This window comes from Rosa chinensis, chromosome 7 (assembly GCF_002994745.2).
Source record: "Rosa chinensis cultivar Old Blush chromosome 7, RchiOBHm-V2, whole genome shotgun sequence".
NCBI classification, from domain to species: domain Eukaryota; kingdom Viridiplantae; phylum Streptophyta; class Magnoliopsida; order Rosales; family Rosaceae; genus Rosa; species Rosa chinensis.
In genome coordinates this window covers 7869241-7890552 of record NC_037094.1, presented here as the reverse complement: position 1 = coordinate 7890552, position 21312 = coordinate 7869241, and the positions used below count along the sequence as shown (strand labels likewise).

Below are 21312 nucleotides of genomic sequence, written 5' to 3'. Positions count from 1 at the left end.
GCTTTGTTTCGACCTCCCTTTCGGAGGAGGCCCAATTTGGGTCTTTGTAAGAGCATCTCCAACAATAGAGTCAAAAGCCAAAGCCATTTGCAAAATTTGACTGTCTTAGTGTCATCACTATTCATTCATATTTTGCATCTTCAACCATCTTTAGTCAAAAGCCAAAGTCATTTAGTAAATTAATCATTTTAGCGAATTAATTAACCACAATATGAATTTATATATCTGTTGATACCCAAAAAAGCACAAAGCATGCCGTACACACATTTCAACCCCGGCAAGGAAATACACATGCAAAACGTATTCGGAAATACAAAATTACATATTTTCTCGAACTCTCATGCCACGCATGTGGACCCAAGCCACAACTACGCTCTTGGGGCTTGCAGAAGTGGGTGTGGTGTGGAAGGTTACGGAAACACATAATGCTCGTCTATTGATATAGTGTCATTGGTGATTTCGATCTTGGGCCTGGAATCCAATCCCGATGACTTAAATCAATAACGAAATGGTGAATATGAGATTTGAGCCAACATTTTCCTCAAAACCCAAAACTAAAAAGAAAAGAAAGCCCAAACCTTATTGCCTAAAACCCAAAAGAAAGAAAGCCCAAAACCCAACACCTTCTTCCACTTCGTTCTAGCCTTGTTTTCTCCCCAGCAGCAATTGGATACACATATCAAACCAAAGTCCCTGAGGCATAGAGATTCCTCCTGTCAGTTGGCGAGGAGGAAGCTTTGTGACCAGTTAAGAGATATCCTCCTCTTCCTTAAACAATGAGCCAACAGTTCCTAAACTTCCTCGTCCACCTCGTTCCAGGATTTGCGTCACCGCAGCTGCTCTGCTGCAATCGTTGTCTACTGCTGCAACGACTGTCTCTTCCTCCCAAAACTTCATCTCTCAAGTAAGCTTCTCTTTCCCTGGATTTAAGGCATGAATTATGTGTAGATTGAAGAAGAAATGCTTTACCCATAAACTATGCGTTCCCAATAGTCTATATAAAGGGAGATTTGGGGGAGAGAACGGGAACCCAAGGTAATGGAGCAATACCCAGAATACTTAGAAACACTTATAGAAAATCAAGCTTTCAAGCCTTTAAGCACAAACCCAACTCTTAGCCATTTTCTCCCAAAACCTCCTTCAAACCCATCTTCCAGAAACCCAAATCCAGAAAACCCCCAAATTCTCTCACCGCAGTGTGTTTCTAGCTCCCACACCATGCTTCACGCTGTCAAGCCCTATTCATTATCTGAATCACGCACAAAGTCCTCCCAATAATCGGATTATTGGGTTGATTTTGGCCCAGTCAATGTTTAATTCAAAAAGGACCCTCACAATATCATACATAATTATTTTATATAATATAAAGCAACAATTTTCTGATTTTTAGAAAAATTTCCGATTTTCTTTCAAGTTTTTTATGGTTTAAAACACAATTACGTTATTATTAACTGTTGATTTTAATCCATAGAATTTTTTGAACCATTAGATTAGATATTCAGTAAATATATATTTACTTTTTTATTTTTAGAATCAATTATTCTCAGCCTTTCATTTTAAATAGAATTAATCAAGCTTCAATCTCCACCATTGATTTCATGCTAGTTGCTCTTGTTATCCTCTCACCACCCATGTGCAGCTGGGCCCGCATCTCTTCCATTTGAAGCCAAAATGGCTTTTGTTCTTCATTCCTTAGTCATTTTTTTTTTTGTCAAGGGGATCGATTAAGCTGCCCCAAAGCTAGCCCAATGGGCAGATAATAAAAACACTTAACCAGTCTGTTGGATATGCCCAATTAGACAGAAGCTAGAAAGGAAAATTAATTTCCTCCTGAGCTCCAAAAGAGCCAGAATCAAGAAATTAATCCTTAAAACAATGAAAACTAAAGCATCGGCCCGATATGAGGCCCAACCCACTATTGAAACCCTTGCCATCCAACCCGCGCCGCCAACCACTAACCATCGTCGAAGTAACGCCATAAGCAGAACAACCAGAAATTCTGTAATGAGGAACCGTTGCCATTCAACTCCTACAACACAAATCAAAATAGAACCAACAACCAAAGGGATGAGATCCCTCATAGCAACATCGTTTCCTCCACCATCAAGACCAACAAGAAGCCATGGCTGAACAGGATTAGAGATCCAAAGCAAAGAACCAGAACAAGAACAGTAACAATGGGTTTTAGCTCAACTTTTGATTCAGAAGTCAAAATGACTAAAGAGTCCCTATTGGTTAGAGATGCTCGGTGAAAAAGCCAAAGCCAAAATGACATTTGACTCTATCCGTTGGAGATGCCCTTAAGTAACAAAACTACGACGATGAGCTTGAGAAGTACATTTCAAATACTCCATTGATTGTTGACGTGGCACGATGTGATTGGATGAAACGGGTCACGACCTTGGGAGAAAAAGTAATTCTTTTTGGATAATATTCTACAATATTCTCCCTGAAACACCCTTTTTTTTCTTTCTCAGAACTAAAAAAGCCATGTTTTTTTTTCAGAACCGAAAAGCTTCTGTTGCGAATGACGTCACGTGGCCACTAATCCGAAATTTATTGCAAACTCGCAGTTTTAATTCAAAAAAATAAAGGAGCCTCATCCTCCTCCACCACTCGTAGCTTCACTGCGCGCGAAGATAGGGTTTTGCTCTCAGAAACTCATCTCCGCAATATCCAGGTACGTCGTCTATGTCCTTTCACCGCTTTTCCGTCCCAATTTCTCCGATCAAGTCAGCTTTCCGGTTTGCATGACATGAATGAACAGTGGACCCGATAACATTTGGGGGGCCATTGATCCGAGATCAATACGCAATTGTTCTGTTCAGAATAAGATAGATTTTCCAAAATATGCGATTAGAGTTTGTGGTTGTAGTGTAATGTGGTTCGAATCTGCTTTTTGCTCTGTCCATTACTAGATCCAATGCATCTCAGTCTCGCTTTTGGTTTTGATATGGAATCTGTCTCTTTGGATATTATAATTTCGGGAATTCGATGTGATTTCTGTTCTACTGTTTGATATGACATCTGAGGCTCAAGATGGTAGAAATTTGCAGAATCAGCCTTTGAGATTTCAAAAACAAACTAAGAATGATTGATCTGTAAAAGTCGAAAGCTTCTAATTACATTCTTCCAAGCCTTTATATTAAGAAACTTAAAACATTGACTCTAGTGTTCGTATCTGCTTATTTGTGCATTCAGATTTACCCGCGTCCATCTGGCATTGTATATGAATCTACTTTTATACAGCTGGCAACTTTTGATAAGATACTTTATAAACCAACCAAGGAAGTGTTGGTTATCTTTGAGTTGAATGTGCTAGGTTGGGGAGTTTTAATGTATCTGGAAAACTTGGTATCTATAGTTAATAAATATGTTGTGGTTTTTTCGACTGGTTAAAAGCTAAAGCTACTAATCTACTATGTGTTGACGAGTCCACTGGTGTAGACTATTGTTTGCAAAAGGTTTTGAGGACCTTTGTCTCTCACTTTTTGAAAACAGGATGGCCTCATGCTGAGTTCACTCTAGTTGTTTGTACATTCCCAATAAAACATTAATTCTTGGATTTTTAAGGGAACTATATCAATTCTTGACAATGCACTTTTCAAAAAATTCAGATCTTAAATTGTAATGCAGGAAAAACATGGAGAACTTTCTATTCTGTCTCACTAATGCTGATAATTCTCTTTTTATTCCAGACAATGTTTAAGGTTCCAGATCATCAAGTTGGTGGCCACATGGCCGGTAATGGAGTTCTTGGCCCTCTTGTTGATGATGCAGGGAACTTTTACAAGCCTCTTCAAAGTGATGAACGCGGAGCCAAAGAAGTGGCATTCTATACAGGATTATCAACTGAAACTAGGATTCCAGACGAAATTCGCAAGTTCTTCCCTGTCTTTCATGGCACCCGGGATTTGGAGGCATCTGATGGTTCTGGTCTGCATCCTCACCTTGTCTTGGAAGATATTGTCTCCAGCCGAACCAATCCATCTATATTAGACATTAAAATTGGTGCGAGCACATGGTACCCAGAAGCTTCTGAACAGTATATCACCAAGTGCCTTAAGAAAGATAGAGATGGCACAAGCCTGACATTGGGATTTAGATTATGTGGACTTCAGTTCTATGGAAACAAAGAAACTGGATTTTGGAAGCCGGACAGGAAGTCTGTTAATGCTTTTACTCATGATGACGTTCGCTCAGCTCTGTGGAAGTTTGTTTCTTCTAACTCGCCTTCAGATTCAGATGCCGAACCAGATTGTTCTTATGCATCAACTGTCTATGGTGGCCCTGACGGGATCGTGTCGCAATTGTTGAAACTGAAGTCATGGTTTGAGGATCAGACCATTTATCATTTCTATTCTTGCTCGATTATGATGGTGTATGATAAGGAGTCAATACTGAAAGGGGAGAATCCAAATCCTCAAATCAAACTAGTTGATTTTGCACATGTCGTGGAAGGTAAAGGTATTATTGACCATAATTTTCTGGGTGGCCTCTGTTCCTTGATAAAGTTCCTGAAAGATGTCTTGAACAATCCTAAGAAGTAATAACCGAACCAGAAGTCGTCTACAGCTGTCGGAAAAGAACTGAATTCACACTAATAGCAGGCAAGTTGAAATGGAATGGACCAGGAATAGCCTTAAAAAGTTAAGGCACCTCCTTTTTTCTTTTTCTCTTTCTCTCAGTGTTCTCTGTGGCTCATCTGTAAAGCTTCAAGGGGAATTTTGGATTTTAACATCCTGGATGTTCAATTTCTTTTCCCGTTATAATCCATTTCCGTATTACTAAAATAAGAGACTTCTTGATGGTTGCAATTTGCTCTTGTTTCTGAACATGTACTGATCATATCTGTTGGGAGAACTATAAAACTTAAAACTACATGCTAGATGTGGAGTTGAGAATATTTGTTTCAATTGCCTCCGTATAGCACTGTTACTAAGATCGTAGACAAGGATCTTCATTTCATCAACTTTATCGAATCAAGGAACTGATTCGATAAATTTTAGAATTCAGATGTCCCTTTCCTAAACACTTCTATCAGTGTCGATAGCGATGTTGCTTCTCTGGGTTGTAAAAAGAGTAAAGCAAGAGACTAGGTTATGATATTGGCTGCAATAGTCATAATCGCAGCTATTTTCTTTCCTGTAATGGCAAGAATAGTGGTCGAGGGTCCATACGGAGACCTGGGAGCTGAAAAGCAAAATCCAAACACCAGGCATTTCAACCTTATGGAGACAAATCGAGCTAATATGTCTTCTAAGCAATGAACTTCTTATACTATAATCCATTTCACACCCAGTAGTGAACTCCAAGCTTAAGAAACTACTTCCATTTCTTCCTACCTCGAAGACATTACCTATTTATACACTAAATTACCATACTGCCTTGATTACTACTAAGCAAACACAAGAGCACCCAAGATGAATAGTCCATCTTTTGCTTGCTACTTTGTCTTTCTATCAGTGATCTTCTGTTTCTGCACGAAAATCTCCTTAGCGGATTCCGATAATCTCCAGGACACATGCCCTACATCCCCGCTAGCAAAACAAACCATCTTCATCAATGGCTTCCCCTGCAAGAATCCAAACGACATCAGCGCCCCAGATTTCAAGACTACCCAACTGACCCAACCGGGCGACACAGACAACTTCTCTGGCTCTGCAGTAACCATTGTCACTGCTGCAGAGTTTCCAGGCTTAAACACTCTTGGCCTCTCAATTGCAAGAACTGACTTGAGAGTTGATGGTCTGGTGAGGCTCCACTCCCACCCAAGAGCTACGGAAATGTTCTTTGTCAGCAAAGGCCTCGTGCTAGTGGGGTTCATCGACACATCAAACCAGCCATTTGGGACGTTTCTTAAGGAAGGAGACGTGTTCGTGTTCCCCAGGGGCCTGCTTCACTTTTGTTTGAATCTTGGCTATGGCAGTGCCACTGGTTTATCGGTGTATAATAGCCAGAATCCAGGGGCGGTGACCATGTCTGATGCCATGTTTGAGCCTACGCCAGATGTGATAAAGAAGCTTACAAAAGGGTTTGTCACTGGTCACCTTAGAAATGCTACTTTAAGCGGAATTTCAAGTTTTTAACATGCAGTAATTCAGAATTATCATATTTGAAGATAAATAGTTGTGTGTGTATTATAACTAGTTGATGATTGCATACTGTGTCGATAGTGTGAAGCGTGATCAGTGTGATGAGTTTGTGGGCTAAGAGCAAAAGTGGTCATAAATTAAGCCCCATATATGGCTTAATTTATGATTTTACTTGGTGGCCTATTTATTTCATAGCAGATTATTGTAAATTGTACTTTTGATCCTCAAACGGTCATAGGCCCATACAATGTATTGTATAATTATCCTATTTTACATGTTAAATTGTTAAATTATTAATAATTTTTATACAAATAAAATTTATATTGTATTTTTTTTCCCACTAATCCTATTAAGTTTTTTTAATTCCCTCTTACCTAATACACTCTAAAAGAGCCTTCCTTAATACCTCATTAATTTTTATTTTATTTTTTTTTAATACCATTTTACCCCTAACCCCTTTGTTACTTAGAGAGAGAGAGAGAGAGAGAATGGAAGAGAGAGAAACCATAGGAGACTTCGCCGGAGCCCGTCACTGAGCATCGGATTCCGGTCACACCAGATTTTTCTGAAAACCTCTATTGCCCCCTAATATAACTTTTGGTAGTCGGAATGAGAACTAATATTTCTAAGATTAGACAAATAAAACTTTGATTAAAGAAAAAACGAAGAGATTATATAAATTTAAAAACTTCTATTGCCCCTCAATAGACGTTTATTGCCCCCCAATAGACATTTAACAGACCTCTATTGCCCCAATATGACTTTTTTTTTTTTTTTCCATTTTTCTTTCCTTCTGGGCCTTCCGCCCCAATTTTACTCAAAAAGAGAAATTGATTTGGAAAAGGAGAACTAATATATATGAAAGAATGGTGCCAATTATGGAAGAATCGATGATGATATATATGAGTTACTGTAAGGAACTTTTTATCCCCCAAAGGTCCACCAAACTAGAATTAATGCTCAGCCTTACATTTAGTATCCTAATATGCCTTCTATACTTCTGCTATTTTCTTGAAGTTGTTTGGTCTGGTTGTAAAGCATGAAATGCGATCCACCATTGCCCACATAAACAATTGGACTTTGACTGCCAATAATTTATCATCATCAAGGGTCAAACGAATGGAGGATGATATCCCTGAGTTATTGAAGGAACCTTCTAAAGCTGCCAACGATTCACCAAACCAGAAAAGTGTCACCTCCACAATCCAAAGCTGAGAAATTGCTGTCAAGGCCTCCTAAAGGCTTGAGAAGTGGCTGCAAATTCATTTTGCAGGCTATGCCTTCTTTTCCTGATGGTTCGTCGGACTTGCTTCCACTGTAGCTCGTTGTCCTCGCCGGATCGGAACTCCGGTCTCCAAGGAGCTGCGACATCGCCAGAGCTTCAGGACTTCGGAACCATCCATGTTACGATATGAAATTTAAGCTCCGGCCGTAGATCAGTGGAGATAGATCTTGCCGAACACATGGAGATCGGTGATGAAGTAGATGAAGCAGACGTTCTTGAAGAGCACACGGTGGGCGAGAGAGAGAGAGAGAGAGAGAGAGCCGAAGGGATGAGATAGAGAGTGTGGCAATGGCTGTAATTCTTTAATTGGGTTGGGGGTAAAATGGTTATTTGTTGTTAAATTGTGTAGGTGGGAACAAAAATCTGTTGTTGGGATAAGTGAGATAATTTTTGCTCATTCTGGTGCTTTGGGTCAAGAACCCTTGTATTTAAGATAGTGAAACGTCACGAAATAGTAAAATAATAATAAAGATGGAGATTAATAGGAGCAACAAGATTTTGATTCAAACAACTATAAAAGCAAGTGCAACAAAATTAGCTTCGCAAATAATATGCTTTAACAACAATGAAAATAGCTTTGTGATTATTAATTTTTTTTTTTTTTTCAAAATGCAATTTTTTTGTTTTTGTTTTTTTCCCTAAAAATTTTTAAAATTTGATGAGCACCTTTCGTAATGCACGACATGCGTTTAAGTCAGTCCACAGGACCACAACTCTCCTTTTGGGGGCAAATCCCCATTTTTTTTAATTCTGAACTTATATATTTCTCATTTAGCGCCAAACCAGCCTCCTTGATACTCTTCAGAGGAAGACGAAGAACTTTTCGCCAGTGTTAGCTTTTTCGAGAGCGATTACTAAGAAGAAGAAGAAGAACAGAAATGGTAGAGCTTTGCTTTGTACTCGATCTCCGGAGCTTACCGCCTTCATTTCTCAGAGACTTAAAGCAGGTAAACAAGCGCTTCAATCCAACTCCACAACTCTTTCTTTCAAATCAATCATACAATTCGTCCTTCAATTTCTGACTAAATCGAAACAAAATCACGATCCGTGCGCGTTTGGCTGCTCAATTTTTCGTCACAGTCGCTGTTACAGCTCGCTAATCTCTACGCGATTTCGCCGTCGCCGGCTTGGCGCAAGTCGGAGCCGCTCCGAGATCGGATAGGCCTTTGCTTCGTCTTCAAAAATCCGATCAACTCTTCCGATCAGGTAAGCATATAATGCACAGAACCTGTTTGATTTATTGTCTCTGGGAGTCTGAAACTGACATGTCGTTTTTGCAGCTGAAGATCGTGTACACGCCTAGTCCAAGCGGCAACTTCAGTCTGCGAGACTTCCACCACGCCGTGAACGGCTTGCCGGAAAGTTCATTCCAGCCTCAGATGGACGATTCCGGTACTCTCTCCTTGTCCCTGGCGTCTAGCTTTTTCTCCGATATATACACACATAATCATTTTGTTTGTTGATTTTCATAATTCATTGCAGATGTGAAGCTTTCCAGTGTTATCAATGATGAAGTATTGTACCACTGGGGAGGTAGAGATATAATGAGGAAAGTGATCGTGATCACCTCCTGCTTGCCTCGAGATGTGGACTTTATCATGCAAAAGACTCTCACGGTCAGCCTTTTGTTACTCGTTTTCGATCTTTCGTGTGTCACCTGCCGTGTTTTCTTATGCTGCCTAGTAGTCAGGGAGTTATGTTGGCTTCTCTTTTATGCAGGCTGCGGCGGATAAGTGTGTTTCTGTTGAGTTTCTATTATTTGAGCAAAAATCAGCCCATCTCAGCAATGTAAAAGAGAATATCAAGAGTTTCGTAACTTGCATCTCCGAGCTTGATAATTGCTCATTTCAAACATGTCTCCCAGGTTAACCACTCCCTTCCTCTCTATGTAGGACAGTAGGAAAGTATGACACATCAAAATATTTTGTGTAGTTTGTTAGCTTAAACAGATAACATCAGTTGCTCAACTCATTTCACTAGTACTTGGGCTGATTTATGGTTTCAATGGTTAAAGCTTGGTACTCCAATGCCAAATTGAGCTGCTCACTAAATTTGAGTCAGGAAATTTGCAGATCCCAGAGTATTGCATGGCCTGGTAAATCGATGGTTACAGGATTTAAAGGATGACATTGAGGAACCGATGCAAGCTCGTTTCAACTTCAAGCAGAATCTTGTGGGATCTGTGAACCACTTATCATGCAACTTGTACATATCTGTCAACCAGATGGTTGATGGTTTCTATCCCTGTCAGGTAAATTGCATGTAATGATGTTTCTCAACTTCATAGCGTTCTACGTATGAATCATTCATGTTGCCTAATCTATACATACCACAGTCACTTTGTACTGTGGATCATGGATTCTTATGGTGATACTTCTGGTTATGATTTGTGAACTAAGTATCACTTTATTAAATCTTAGGGTGTGGTATTTGGTATAATATTGTAAATGTCTTAGAGATATTACAACATCACCCTTTAACTCAAGGCTCCAATATCTTTTCACAAGCACTGTAATATCCCAGTTTGATGTGACCAGACTGAAAACCTAACTGACATAGCCAATGTGATTGATTCAGAGGAACTTACTTCCAATATTAATATTTGGTTGATAATGTTTGGACCATCGTTGCTTCAAGAACATTATGTGTCAATATTGAACCATAATCTTGGTGCAGCTACGCTGTATTTCACTTTCACACCTCAAGTCTATGAGGAAGATTTTGATTGTAGGCTTACTGGTTATAGACATGCAGATGTCATGGCATTTCTCTGGAAGACGCTGTTTTAGTTAAAACAGAGGAATCTTATTGTCCAGTCACAGGGCGTAATATCAGAAGATCTGATGTCATAGGAAATTCTGTGAAAGTTGGAGAAAAAACAATCCTGTTGCTACCCTCATTCCAGATCCCTGTTAAGCTCAACCGTGCTTCTTCACCAATTGACTTCAGTGTCATTGAGAGGACTAACTTGGGGTCCCTAAGTGAAGGTATATGATAAACTTTCAAGCTGAAATTTATTAGTTCCATTGGGAGTTGTGATACATACCGTAAGGGTTTTGATGCTTATTGAGCTGCACAGCTAATCTTGATAACTATCACATGATCCAGCAGTACATTCATTTGTTGGACAATACGGATCAATAAGATGAATATGCATTAGAGGATGCACATGGAATTATAGCTCTTTCCTATTCAAAATTATTGACAACACAGTACTTTTATGTTTGATGTCAACATTGACAGTTACCTACCCCTTTTTATGGCATTTTCCCACAGGTGTTGTAATGGGAGCTTCATATGTTGTCATTCCATCAACTTTCCAGGAAATGGAAACTGCTTCAGATGAGATCGATCAGTCAGATGTGAATAATGAGCGTATGTCGGAGGCCTTCCTCTTGTTTTCTGGTTTGGGGTGCATAGGACTAAGAGTTATCGACACATTAATCAAAGACAATCAAATTTAGAGAGTTGTGTATATCTAATTAGAGGCCTTACATGAAGTCTCTGGGCTTTGTTTAGTGCTGAACGGCTGAACTGAATTAATATTTCAGCTACTTTTTATGATTTTCCTGTTTTTTCATTTTCCTAATCCGGCTCTACGTATTGCAGTTTTCCGAGGGATTAGCAGTGCTCTACATTCAATGGACCAGGGTTTGGTGTGTTCTTCAAATTGTAATATAGAAACTATGAGGGAGACCACTTTGCTCTGCTATTATATTCTCCAACCGTCAGACAACGGGCCAATGCTTCTCAGGGTGAACATTAAACTTTTCATATAGAGGCTTAATTGCTATTTCACTTTTGAGTTTGTGATGCTCATTCCTTTTCTTCAATCTTGGTCTCATTTAATTCCACATGCTTGTGCAAGAGCATGCATGGTATATCTTGGCCTTTTTTTGTTTTTTTGCATTTGTTTCTCAACTGTGTTGTATGCTGTATCTTTGTTGATCATTATTATAATATTTGCAGCGCATTGCTGGATCAGAGGAACTTTTGCACATTCCTGATCTCAATCAGTTAACTGTTTCATCAGTGAGGAAGGAATTTGAGGATTCCGTTAAAGACTGTTTGTCAAAGGTATGCACATCTTCTATTTGTGTATGATGTGAATAATATATCTTTTGATAGCTATTTGACAAGCTTGTCCAGTTTTCCTCATTGGATCTGGAACAGATAGAGCAGCATGCTATAAAGTGTGATTTACAGTAGTGAAAATTGCTTGTATTTAGTTCTTCGTTGCTTAATATCTTAAATTTCTCCGTACATAGTTAGATTGTCAATAATATACTGTTCCAGATTCTTAAAAGAGTTACATTTGTTACTTTTCTATCAGAAAGCATCTACAAACTAAGTTTTTGTTGTAAAGTGCCTTTTAAGTAATTAGTTGAGACCTTGAGCTTGTTTAATGATGGGGTGACTGGGCCTTTCCTTCTCTTGCTTTCTTGCAGATCGACAAAAGAGACTATAACCCAATGCTGCATGAGAGGGGCTTCCATCAGAAATTAAACTTGCTTGTAAAGGAGAGCTTACTGCTGGGGTAATTATTCTCTTAATCCAGATAAAGGAAGGCAGAGTGAAAAGGAACAGAAACATAGAAGCAAAACTAAAAGATACTAAAGATAGTGGGAACTTCACTGAAAACCAATAAGTTATTTATGTTTCATGCTTTCAGCCCTAAAAGTCTTCCTTTATTTCTTTTCTTTTTAAAAAGGAGAAAAAGAATGTTCACTTGGGCTTTAATACCTGATTAATTTATTTAGAGAAGAGCTTCCAGAACTACAAATTTGGCTGAAAGAGATTTTGCTCATTTTGTTCTCTATTTCTTTTAATCTGCTATGATTTAGTTTGTCTATTGTAGCATTCAATTTGAAAGCGTTCCATTGCGATGAGGATAATAATAATTCCATGTCTCATTTTTCTTTGTTGTCAATTAAAACATTTCTGTACTGCCTAATTGGTCAGAGAGTCTTGTATATTTTGAACTTCAGAACTGAAAACTTGAGATGAGCCCCTGGGCTTTTGCACATCTCTAGAGCGGAGTTTTTAGATTCATTACAGAAGAGTGGAAGCCGTGCGTCTACATACCTGTATTTGAGCTCATGGTAAAAATTTCATCTAATGTTTGCTTTGTTAATGTGAATATTCCAGGTCACTATCCCCTAATGTGGAAGAGGATATCTATGAATCAAATGCAACCCAACCGAAATTTTCTGAAGTGGTAGGGCAGTCAGATCCAACAATAGATATTGAAGCCATCCGAGAGGAAACCTCAAAGTTGGTGGATCTGACAGCCGAAGAAGATAAAACATCGGCTTGCATTACAGAAGAGTGGGAGCAGCTGGTTGTGAATGATGTCTCCAAGTTACATTCTCCAGTTTGCACTTCCAAACCTAAGCCAGATCAGTCAGTTCAATCACCACCAGATGGTACCCGCCAACTTGATGCAAAGACCTCAAGGATTTTAGAGAGACTTGAGGTGCCAAGACAGTTCCGAAGAGAACCACTTTCACCAAATCTAAGAAGCAAAGGTGTGACGAATTCAAATGTTCAGGTAAAGAAGCCTTTACTCCCTTCCAAGCCTACTGTGACTAATAGCCAACTAATAAAACCGAACTTCCAAAGGCTAAAAAGGAAATTCAAATAAAAGGAATGCTTCCCAGTGTATGGCAATCTAGTAAACCTCAAGTAGACATAGTTTCTCAATGGTACCTGGTCTGGAGATGGAAACCTAGTTTCTTCTTATTTCTCAATAGGATTAACTTCAGGGACTCAAAAACACCAACTCCATGTGAGAGTATATAATGTCAAATGTTTAGCTATAGGAGATATAAGAATGGTTTCTTACTTTCTGAAAGTAATGAGTTGTTCGATCATTGCTTCCTGATGTTATGATCATTTCCAGAGATAATACATATCAGCAGTTTTATTAGGTTCTTTATATATATATATATATATATATATATATATCATCGTTTATATGTTACCATACAGAATTCTGTATGTCAATATTACATAAACTGAACTACATGCACATCTTCTATCTAGATATTCACTCATTCTTCAACATGCTGTTCACAACTCTTGCATGTTTCTCTCAGATTGTAACTTCTTCTATAACAAACTCTGTAATATAGGCTACATCAGAATAGTTCATAATACATGAGGACCACGAGGCTTTAGTTACTGTCATAACCACCATTTCAGCAATTCCTTTTGCCAGCTTTGCATACGTGTTAATCTTCTATTCATAACAGTAAAGCGGGGATAGATAAGATAAAAAGATCGACCCATACATACTAATATAATTTACATAAAGCAGCAGCAAGAAACTCTCTTTCTGTGTGGAATATATGACATGAGAAAGCGAAGGTGGGACTCTCGAAGACTTTGCCGTGGTTTTCTTTAATTCTGGTCCTGGCCTTTGTGTTCATATCAAAAATTTTCTTTATGGAATTCAAATCTGGTGGAGGTTTTGTGGTTGAAATCCAGAGCTAGCTGTCGTAGTTCTTCAGTAAGAGCAGGTGGCCCGCAGTAGAACACCCCTGCACGACACAACGTACCCACACACCATTAGATAATCTCTACCTCTAAAAGAATGATTAGACACGGAACATATATTTGTTTAAATTGTTAATCATCTATCTTGAGCAGCTGGAGCCAAAGGACCACCATGCAACCACTTGTAATTATATCCAAGCAGTGACTTTCAGTCTTTTTAAGCATAAAAATGCAAGAGAATTAGGAATATACTATTGACTAATAATTGAACCAAAGTATCTACTTCATATTAGTGGTTACAACCTAAAGTACATGCTTTGATTGAGAGATAGACATATAGTTGTATATATATAGCCAATATTAGAAAAGAAAATCCCACTTGGATAATTCATCATCAATGATTGAACAAAACTATTTGCATCATATATACTAATTTTTATCGGTGATGTATCTCACAGAAATAGAAATTAACCTGTAACAAATATTCTGCTTCTACGAGACATTCATGTGATGCACATTCTATATGGGTTGATAAAATGAACAGTAATATTTCGGTTGATTGATTTTTGTGACAGACTTTTCATATAGAAAATGAACAGTTTTGATGATCACTATTATGTAGAGTAGTGGAAAGAGTAGGAAAGGTTTATGTGGTAAAGGGAGGGGACTCACCAACTTTGGCATTGGTGTGATCCAGCGCAATGCGCTTGTAGACCTCACGCCAGTTAGGCTTAGCAAAATGTGACTTCACCCTAGTACCCGACACAATATCGACCCCATTCTTGGCATGATTGAGTGACTGAAGCATAGCAATGAGAGCAGAACGTGCATCACCTTCCTCATAAACACTAGTGCAATAGTTGTGGAACTCTATCACTCTGTTATGGTCCAGCTCCGCCACCTCGTTCATGGCCCCTTTGAACCAGTCGAACGAACCTTGCTCTCGAGTCACCCAATAGAAGTAGGCCCTCTTGGTCTTGAAGTTGCCGTGGAGGCTCACTGGGGCTCCGGAACCGGCCGTGCCGCTTTCTAGGGCGTTCTCTGATTCCTCCTCTATGGCTTTGATGTTGTTTACTATGTCCTTGAGGATGCTTATCATTGGGGTTGCTCCTATTCCCAACCCTACAAGTAACACCACTTCGTATTTCTTGTAGTCTTGAGCTGGTGCTCCATAGGGTCCATCTATTAGCACTCTTGGAAAGCTGCTTACCATGATAAATCGATTATTAGTCATCAAATCAATTATTGGTTTCCCCATCAACATTGGAGAAAAAGAAACCCCATTATAGACACAAAGCAACTTTCTCAAAAATAAAGAAAGAAATAAGTCTAAAATCATCTTCTACTTTGGAGAAAAATGACAATCATTTCTCTGTTGCCCGTCTAAATTCCCTTTGGAAGTCTGTTTAGAAGTCCCTGTCTACTACAAAGTACAATTTACAATCAACAAAATCCACCACTAGGGTCAACTTTTCTCTACGGGACAAAATGATGCTCAACTTTCAAAAATGATCAAAATAATACCTAAATTTTTAAAAGTGATCAAAATGATACCTAAATTTTAAAAACAAATCAACTTGATACCTAACTTTCAAAAATGATCAAAATGATACCTAAAGTTTTAAAAACAAATCAATTTGATACCTCAGTTTAATTTTTTGTAACTTTTTGTTAAAATTGATCACGTGTGGTGCAATATTTTATGGGGTTATAATAATATTTTACACAAAAAACTATTTTTCAATTATTTTTTATTTTACTTTCTTAATTCTCTTCTTCTTCTTCTATCTCTGCCTCTCTCTCCCTCTTCCCACTTTTCTTTGTTTCTTTAGAAGTTGGGAAACATCCAAACTTTATTTGTTTCTACGATCAATGGTAGAATTGAAATTGAATGGAAGATTTTTTTTTTTTATTATATAGAAGAAGAAGATTGGGTTATAGATGATTGATGGCCTCTGACCACAAATCACTTCAATTTTTGTGCTTGATTTTGCATTTGATTTAACAAAGAAGTTAAAAAAAAGGGCTAAATACTGACTACTACGTAATTTGGGTCCAAAATCAATTCAGTCCCTAAATTTCTAATTTCATCAAGAACACCCTTGTATTTTCAATTTTGATCTAATAGGTTCAATTTGTTAGTCTTTTGACAATTAAGTCATTTAACTTGTTGACGTAATTCATATATGGCCTATGTTTTATGATGTGGTGTTGAGGTGGCCTGCATAGTCAATTTTGGAGTGAGTTCCACTATTAGAAATCTATCAAATAAATAGTTTTTCAACAAATAATCCGACTATAACTTGAACCCATAACAGAATATTAATGAATTATACTTATTAGATCAAAATTGAAAGTACATAGGTGTTTTTGATGAAATTAGAAATCCAGGGACTGAATTGATTTTGGACCTAAATCACAGAGTAGTAACCAGTATTTAGCCCTAAAAAAATAAACTGAGATATCAAATTGATTTGTTTTTAAAACTTTAGGTATCATTTTGATCACTTTAAAAAATTTAGGTATCATTTTGATCACTTTTGAAAGTTTAGTATCATTTTGTCCGGTAGAGAAAAATTTGAGTTTTACTCAACAAACAATTGCATATACTTTAGCTTCTTTTGGTTACAAGAACTATTTCACCTATTAAAAAAAGGAACTATAAGATGATGAATTTCTGACGAAACACATATACGTCTCATTATTGCACCACTTAACAATAATTTGAAAGATCACTTTGTTAGATTTTTATCCAATGCTTTTAATCTACACGCTCATATTATGTCGCCAGTCTGATCATTCATAAGTGGGCATTTCCCTTTTCTATACTCCATAGGTTTGCATAAAACTAATATAAAATAAAATAAAGTTTTTAGGTCTGGGATGAAAAGTAAACGGTAGAGTTCTTTTACTTGGTTAAAACTTACTTTAAGTCGTTGCCCTGCACACAGTCGGCTCTGAGGAGTCCACTCTTCCCAGAAGGAGGTGGTTGGCAAACCTAAAAAAGGAAGAAGAAGAATTAATAGAAGATTAGCTAGCTCTGAGAAATAAGTACCCATGTGGGTTTTAATTAAGACAATCAATTAGTCAAGTAATACCATAGTGGGTATTTATGGGTTTTTATATAGATTATGCTGTTCCAAAATCATACTTATTGATTAATTGATTAATCAATAAGTATCCATATAAACGACATTTGTTCTTTTGTGATGGTTAAGCTTTCTCTCCTAGCTTTCTGTACCAAACTGTGTCGTTCTATCGGTCTGTTCCAACAAATTGGCGCCACATAACTTGGCTAGTATTGATAATGCTAGATTATGCTTTTAAGACAGTGATTTCAGAGGAGTGGTTGGAGGTTCATACCCAAAAATATTTTATAGTGCAAGCAAAATCTTGCATAACTAAACTATATTATAAATTTTGTTTCTGTTAGGCCAAAGAGCTAATGATTAAATTGAACTAAAATAACTCATAACTTAGTGACTCTGAGACGTACTTGTGAAAATACTGTTTTAAGTTGTTGCGTCCAGTCGCCAAGAGTCCGGATATGAACACTGAGGTGGTCGTCTCCTGGGGCCGAGGTGATGGAAAATGGGTGCCTAATGGATATTAACCAAATACATAATTAGCAACATAAAAACTTTTTAAGCACCAAAACTGAAAACTGGGATGCTCGACCTTGTTTTAAGATATGATACATTAGAAGATGGTTGCTTAACATGTTATATGTGTTTCATAGACGTGCTTACCATTCAAATGGGGAGACAGCAGCACAATTAATAAACATGTATTGCCCACTATGGTATCTGAAGCCTTGAGGCTTTGACATATGAAGTGCCAACACATTTCCAGGATATAGAGCCACCTTCAACATTATTAAACAAACGAATTGTAATTAGATCCATTTCGATCATTTGGTTTTTATATGTTGATACAAAAATAATGTAGTACAATCAAGAACTATCAATGGATTTCCGCAAATAGGGTAGTGTTGTTTTGTTTACCTTAACTATCTTAACAGGCTTGATGCTAGATCGAAACGCCCGAACCAATCTTTCACCTCCGTAAAGGAGAAGCGGAACAGCCAAGTACATCCAAGTCTGTCAATCACTAAAGATGTTAGAGAAAAGTGCATACAAATAAAAATGGCAATACTATTTGCATTTCCACAAAGTCATTCTACACCCGATGTTTGAAAATAGTAAAACATAAGATCTATTAGAAGGTGATGAAGGACATTCTAACCGTTTTCTTGTACCATTCCTTGGTGAGGTACAGGTACTCTCCATGGACAATGAGCAAAGTATAGACAATGACGAAAAGGTGATGGGAGTACCAAAAGGCATTGAAGCCTGTGAGCCTCTTGAGAGGTTGGGGAAGGTTCTTGAGCCTACCTCTTCTAAAACATGGTGCTGCTAGTGTGAAGGCTATTGTCATCAACACTACCATTATAATGCCAGTTACTCCTTCCACTGATTTCAGAAAAAACGAATAGTTTGAAGGTTGTTCCCCAAAAAATTGCTTCATCGGGGCGTACTTGTCACCGTCAGCTTTAATAAGACGAGGGAAATCACAGGCCAAATGGTAAATTGAGTGTATGCCAACTCCTACTGAAATTCCAATAGCTATCACCTAATTTCACCATAAGGAGTTGAATAAGATCACATACGTAAAGAATAATAATAAGCAATGTTATTTTGACACATCAGTTGTCACATAATGTTATCGTCGTTGAATGTCAGTGACGAATTGCTTACCTTATGGAAATTGAGGTTGTCATCAAAAGGAATAGCAACACCCAATTTGGTCTTGTTCCTCAGAAGAGTGATAGTGTTTCTGCACACTGGAAGTAGAATAAGAGCCATGTTGAACTTGAGTGTCTCAGCTGCACCTTTGGCCATGGATACACAATGACCCATTACTTGATATGCAGCCCTGTTTTTATACTGCACATACTTATAGGCAAATAGACCAGCCATGATCCCAATCCACAGTGCCATTACCCAAACTCTCTGCCAATTGTCTTCAAGAAAGTAGTTGGTGCTCCTATACCACCTCCTCAGAGGGTTGTCCTCCCTTACCGGCTTGAGCTTCTGGCTCATCATTTTGCTCAGGTTCCGGCTTTCTTTTCCTCGCACCACCGTCTCCTGCGGTCCATATAGTAGGAGCATCTCCAAACTTTCTATCTGCTCAAAACTATGTCGTTTTAGACTTCTATTTGAAAAGACCGAGAAATTAATACAATTTTATTACCATGATGTATCCAAGATTGTCCGGATCCAACTCTTCCATGATCAATGCTGCATATTCATCTGCTTGTTTCTGGATGTTTGATAGTTTGTTGGCAGAAGCACTGAAGCTAATAATCTGCATTATTAGTCAAACAACCCATTATTTAGAAAATAATAATTTTGACAAAAATCACATGGTATAGCTAATTAGCTAGCTAAGATATATGCCATATTTTAATTAGACCTATACCTCCTTAACCTCTTCTACAGTGATTCTTCCATCTCCATCCTTGTCAACCCTGAATTACAAACAAAACCAAATTGCACATGATTAATTTACCCCGGACACCGAGCTTATCGGAGTTCATTAAGAAGAAATTAGCTTAATACTTACATGTCAAAGAAAATCTGAAGCCTGGAATTGAAGCCCTGCTCAGAAACTTGTCCCCACATCTCCTTCAACTCCTCCTTGTTGATCGAGTCGCCTTTGATACCATGCTTCCTGGCCAAAGCATCGAACAGTTTTCCGGCGAACTCCTTGCAGTCTTTGTTCATCCCTATGCACTCTCCGAACGCCGCACGTGTCAGCATCCCGTTGGTCGAGCCGGTGAGCTTGTCGAACCTTTTCTCGACCGCCGGCCACTCCGCATTCCCGTCCGTCTTGCTTATGAACTTTAGCCCCTTCAAGGCCGGAGCAGCCGCCGACTGCATCCTGTCGAAACGGCGCCGTTGCTGCGGCTGCTTCGAGAATGACGCCAGCTTCTTCAGCTCCTTCTTGATCCGTATGGAGGCCGTACGGACGAACGACTGGTCGTTGCTCTTCTCGGCCGCCTTACTGTCGCCTAGCAGAGTGAGCGAGTCGTCGACTGTGTTGTGGTGGTGCTCGTCCTCATCGCCGCCACGTGGCAGGGGCTTGACGCTGCGGACTGCGACGGAGTCGTCGTCGAGGAGGTCGAGGGTGACCTCCACGTTAGGCTCTTGTTCGTCATTGTTGCTCCTCTTGCTGCCTGTTCTTTTGTTCAGAGTTCCGCTGAGACTGAGCGGACTGCTGTAGCCTGCGCCGGACATTTCCTCCGTTCCGGCGAGCTCGGTGTCAGAGTGATACTGAGGTGGTGCTACTCCGGCGGAAGCAGCTCCGATATGATCGTCTGGGGCAGTTTCCTTCATGGCAGTAATATATAGATATATATATATATATATATATATATATATAGAATTCTCCGGCCGACAGAGAAGTTAACGATGGAAAGCCGATCTGACCTAGAATTGTGCTGGTGTTTAATGTTCTAAATATCTTTCATTTCCAGACCCCCTATGAGTCTTAGTGGTCGGAGTGTAAGAGTCTAAGGTCTCTTGCATTATCAACTTAATTATTTATAGGTGTAAGATCATCTTGGTAAACCCAAAAGGCAGGTTCCTACTCATCAAACTATTCTTTTTTTTTTTTTTTTTTTGGTCACGCATCAAATTAATATTTTCACTAGTCTTTTTTGACATTTTTTCACACTAAATAATTTAAGCACATATAAGGAAAAAAAATTTGTGAATTTTATTTATAATCGAACTTACTCATGTGATACACGTTGAATTGGATGATTCAATATTGAATAATTCAAGCATCTTAAAATATGTTTTAGTCTTTTAGATAATGAATGATTCAAATTAAAGCGGTGATCAATCTATAACAAAGGCTCTGATTAGAAAAATAACCAAAACAATCCAGAATTGCCAATACAATTCTGTTGGAAGATGCAAAAGTTACAAACGTTAATCACAATTGTATTGGTCAAGTTACTTTTTCCATCTCCTTTCCGTTTTCATTTGTTTATACTTTTTACTTTTCCCTTATCATAGAGGAAACTTTCAACTACTTGTTTTACCACTTTCACGTGTAGTAGTTTCTAATTAAACAGATAATTTAATTTAACCAGTACATATATGATATATGCAATCATGGAAACCACTCCTCTATACAGCAAATGACACATGCTATCCCAAATTTTTATGACATATGCTGTCCCAAATTTTTTTCTTCTTCTTGTTATACAAGAAAACAAATTTCAACAAAAATCAAAGGAAAAATAAAGTTGCAGATCGAGTCCTGGAATTAGAAAAACACAACTAGGGGGAGTTGGTTCTGGGTTATACTTTGGTATTTGGAAGAGGTTGTTTCTATCATAAATGAATGATTGATATTCGATAA

At 38.3% G+C, this 21312-nt stretch overlaps 4 protein-coding genes across 5 annotated transcripts; 3 read left to right on the top strand and 1 right to left on the bottom strand.

Annotated features, from left to right (window-relative positions):
- Positions 1 to 2492: 2492 nt before the first annotated feature.
- Positions 2493 to 4916, top strand: LOC112178712 (inositol polyphosphate multikinase beta). Its single transcript, XM_024316905.2, has 2 exons — positions 2493 to 2680; positions 3699 to 4916. The coding sequence occupies exon 2, from the start codon at positions 3702 to 3704 to the stop codon at positions 4548 to 4550; it is 849 nt and encodes a 282-aa protein (XP_024172673.1). The 5' UTR covers positions 2493 to 2680; positions 3699 to 3701; the 3' UTR covers positions 4551 to 4916.
- Positions 4917 to 5323: 407 nt separating this feature from the next.
- On the top strand, positions 5324 to 6368 carry LOC112178714 (germin-like protein subfamily 3 member 4). Its single transcript, XM_024316906.2, has one exon. It carries the CDS (start codon positions 5424 to 5426, stop codon positions 6087 to 6089), a length of 666 nt encoding a protein of 221 aa, XP_024172674.1. The 5' UTR covers positions 5324 to 5423; the 3' UTR covers positions 6090 to 6368.
- A 1764-nt stretch (positions 6369 to 8132) lies between these two features.
- Positions 8133 to 13306, top strand: LOC112176438. 2 transcript variants are annotated; one of them, XM_024314357.2, is made up of 12 exons: positions 8133 to 8327; positions 8461 to 8586; positions 8661 to 8772; positions 8863 to 8996; positions 9100 to 9244; positions 9453 to 9631; positions 10127 to 10367; positions 10657 to 10755; positions 10990 to 11135; positions 11350 to 11457; positions 11829 to 11917; positions 12529 to 13306. In XM_024314357.2, exons 1-12 carry the CDS (start codon positions 8259 to 8261, stop codon positions 13022 to 13024), a joined length of 1944 nt encoding a protein of 647 aa, XP_024170125.1. In that variant the 5' UTR covers positions 8133 to 8258; the 3' UTR covers positions 13025 to 13306. The 2 variants fall into 2 exon arrangements, with proteins under 2 accessions (XP_024170125.1, XP_040366939.1); XM_040511005.1 differs by lacking the exon at positions 10657 to 10755.
- A 162-nt stretch (positions 13307 to 13468) lies between these two features.
- Positions 13469 to 20456, bottom strand: LOC112176437 (respiratory burst oxidase homolog protein C). Its single transcript, XM_024314356.2, has 11 exons — positions 19504 to 20456; positions 19360 to 19408; positions 19132 to 19245; positions 18636 to 19064; positions 18124 to 18510; positions 17883 to 17978; positions 17628 to 17743; positions 17375 to 17477; positions 16806 to 16876; positions 14551 to 15080; positions 13469 to 13922 (listed from the first exon to the last, which is right to left on the bottom strand). The coding sequence occupies exons 1-11, from the start codon at positions 20274 to 20276 to the stop codon at positions 13813 to 13815; spliced, it is 2778 nt and encodes a 925-aa protein (XP_024170124.1). The 5' UTR covers positions 20277 to 20456; the 3' UTR covers positions 13469 to 13812.
- Between the last annotated feature and the right edge of the window lie 856 nt (positions 20457 to 21312).

Coding starts and splice junctions, on each gene's coding strand:
- LOC112176437 (XM_024314356.2), bottom strand. CDS start 20,276: ATGAAGGAAACTGCCCCAGACGATCATATCGGAGCTGCTTCCGCCGGA. Junction 19,409..19,503: donor CTTCAGATTTTCTTTGACAT/GTAAGTATTAAG, acceptor TTTGTAATTCAG/GGTTGACAAGGATGGAGATG. Junction 17,478..17,627: donor GCTGTCTCCCCATTTGAATG/GTAAGCACGTCT, acceptor AATATCCATTAG/GCACCCATTTTCCATCACCT.
- LOC112176438 (XM_024314357.2), top strand. CDS start 8,259: ATGGTAGAGCTTTGCTTTGTACTCGATCTCCGGAGCTTACCGCCTTCA. Junction 8,773..8,862: donor GCCTCAGATGGACGATTCCG/GTACTCTCTCCT, acceptor AATTCATTGCAG/ATGTGAAGCTTTCCAGTGTT. Junction 11,918..12,528: donor AAGGAGAGCTTACTGCTGGG/GTAATTATTCTC, acceptor TGAATATTCCAG/GTCACTATCCCCTAATGTGG.
- LOC112178714 (XM_024316906.2), top strand. CDS start 5,424: ATGAATAGTCCATCTTTTGCTTGCTACTTTGTCTTTCTATCAGTGATC.
- LOC112178712 (XM_024316905.2), top strand. CDS start 3,702: ATGTTTAAGGTTCCAGATCATCAAGTTGGTGGCCACATGGCCGGTAAT.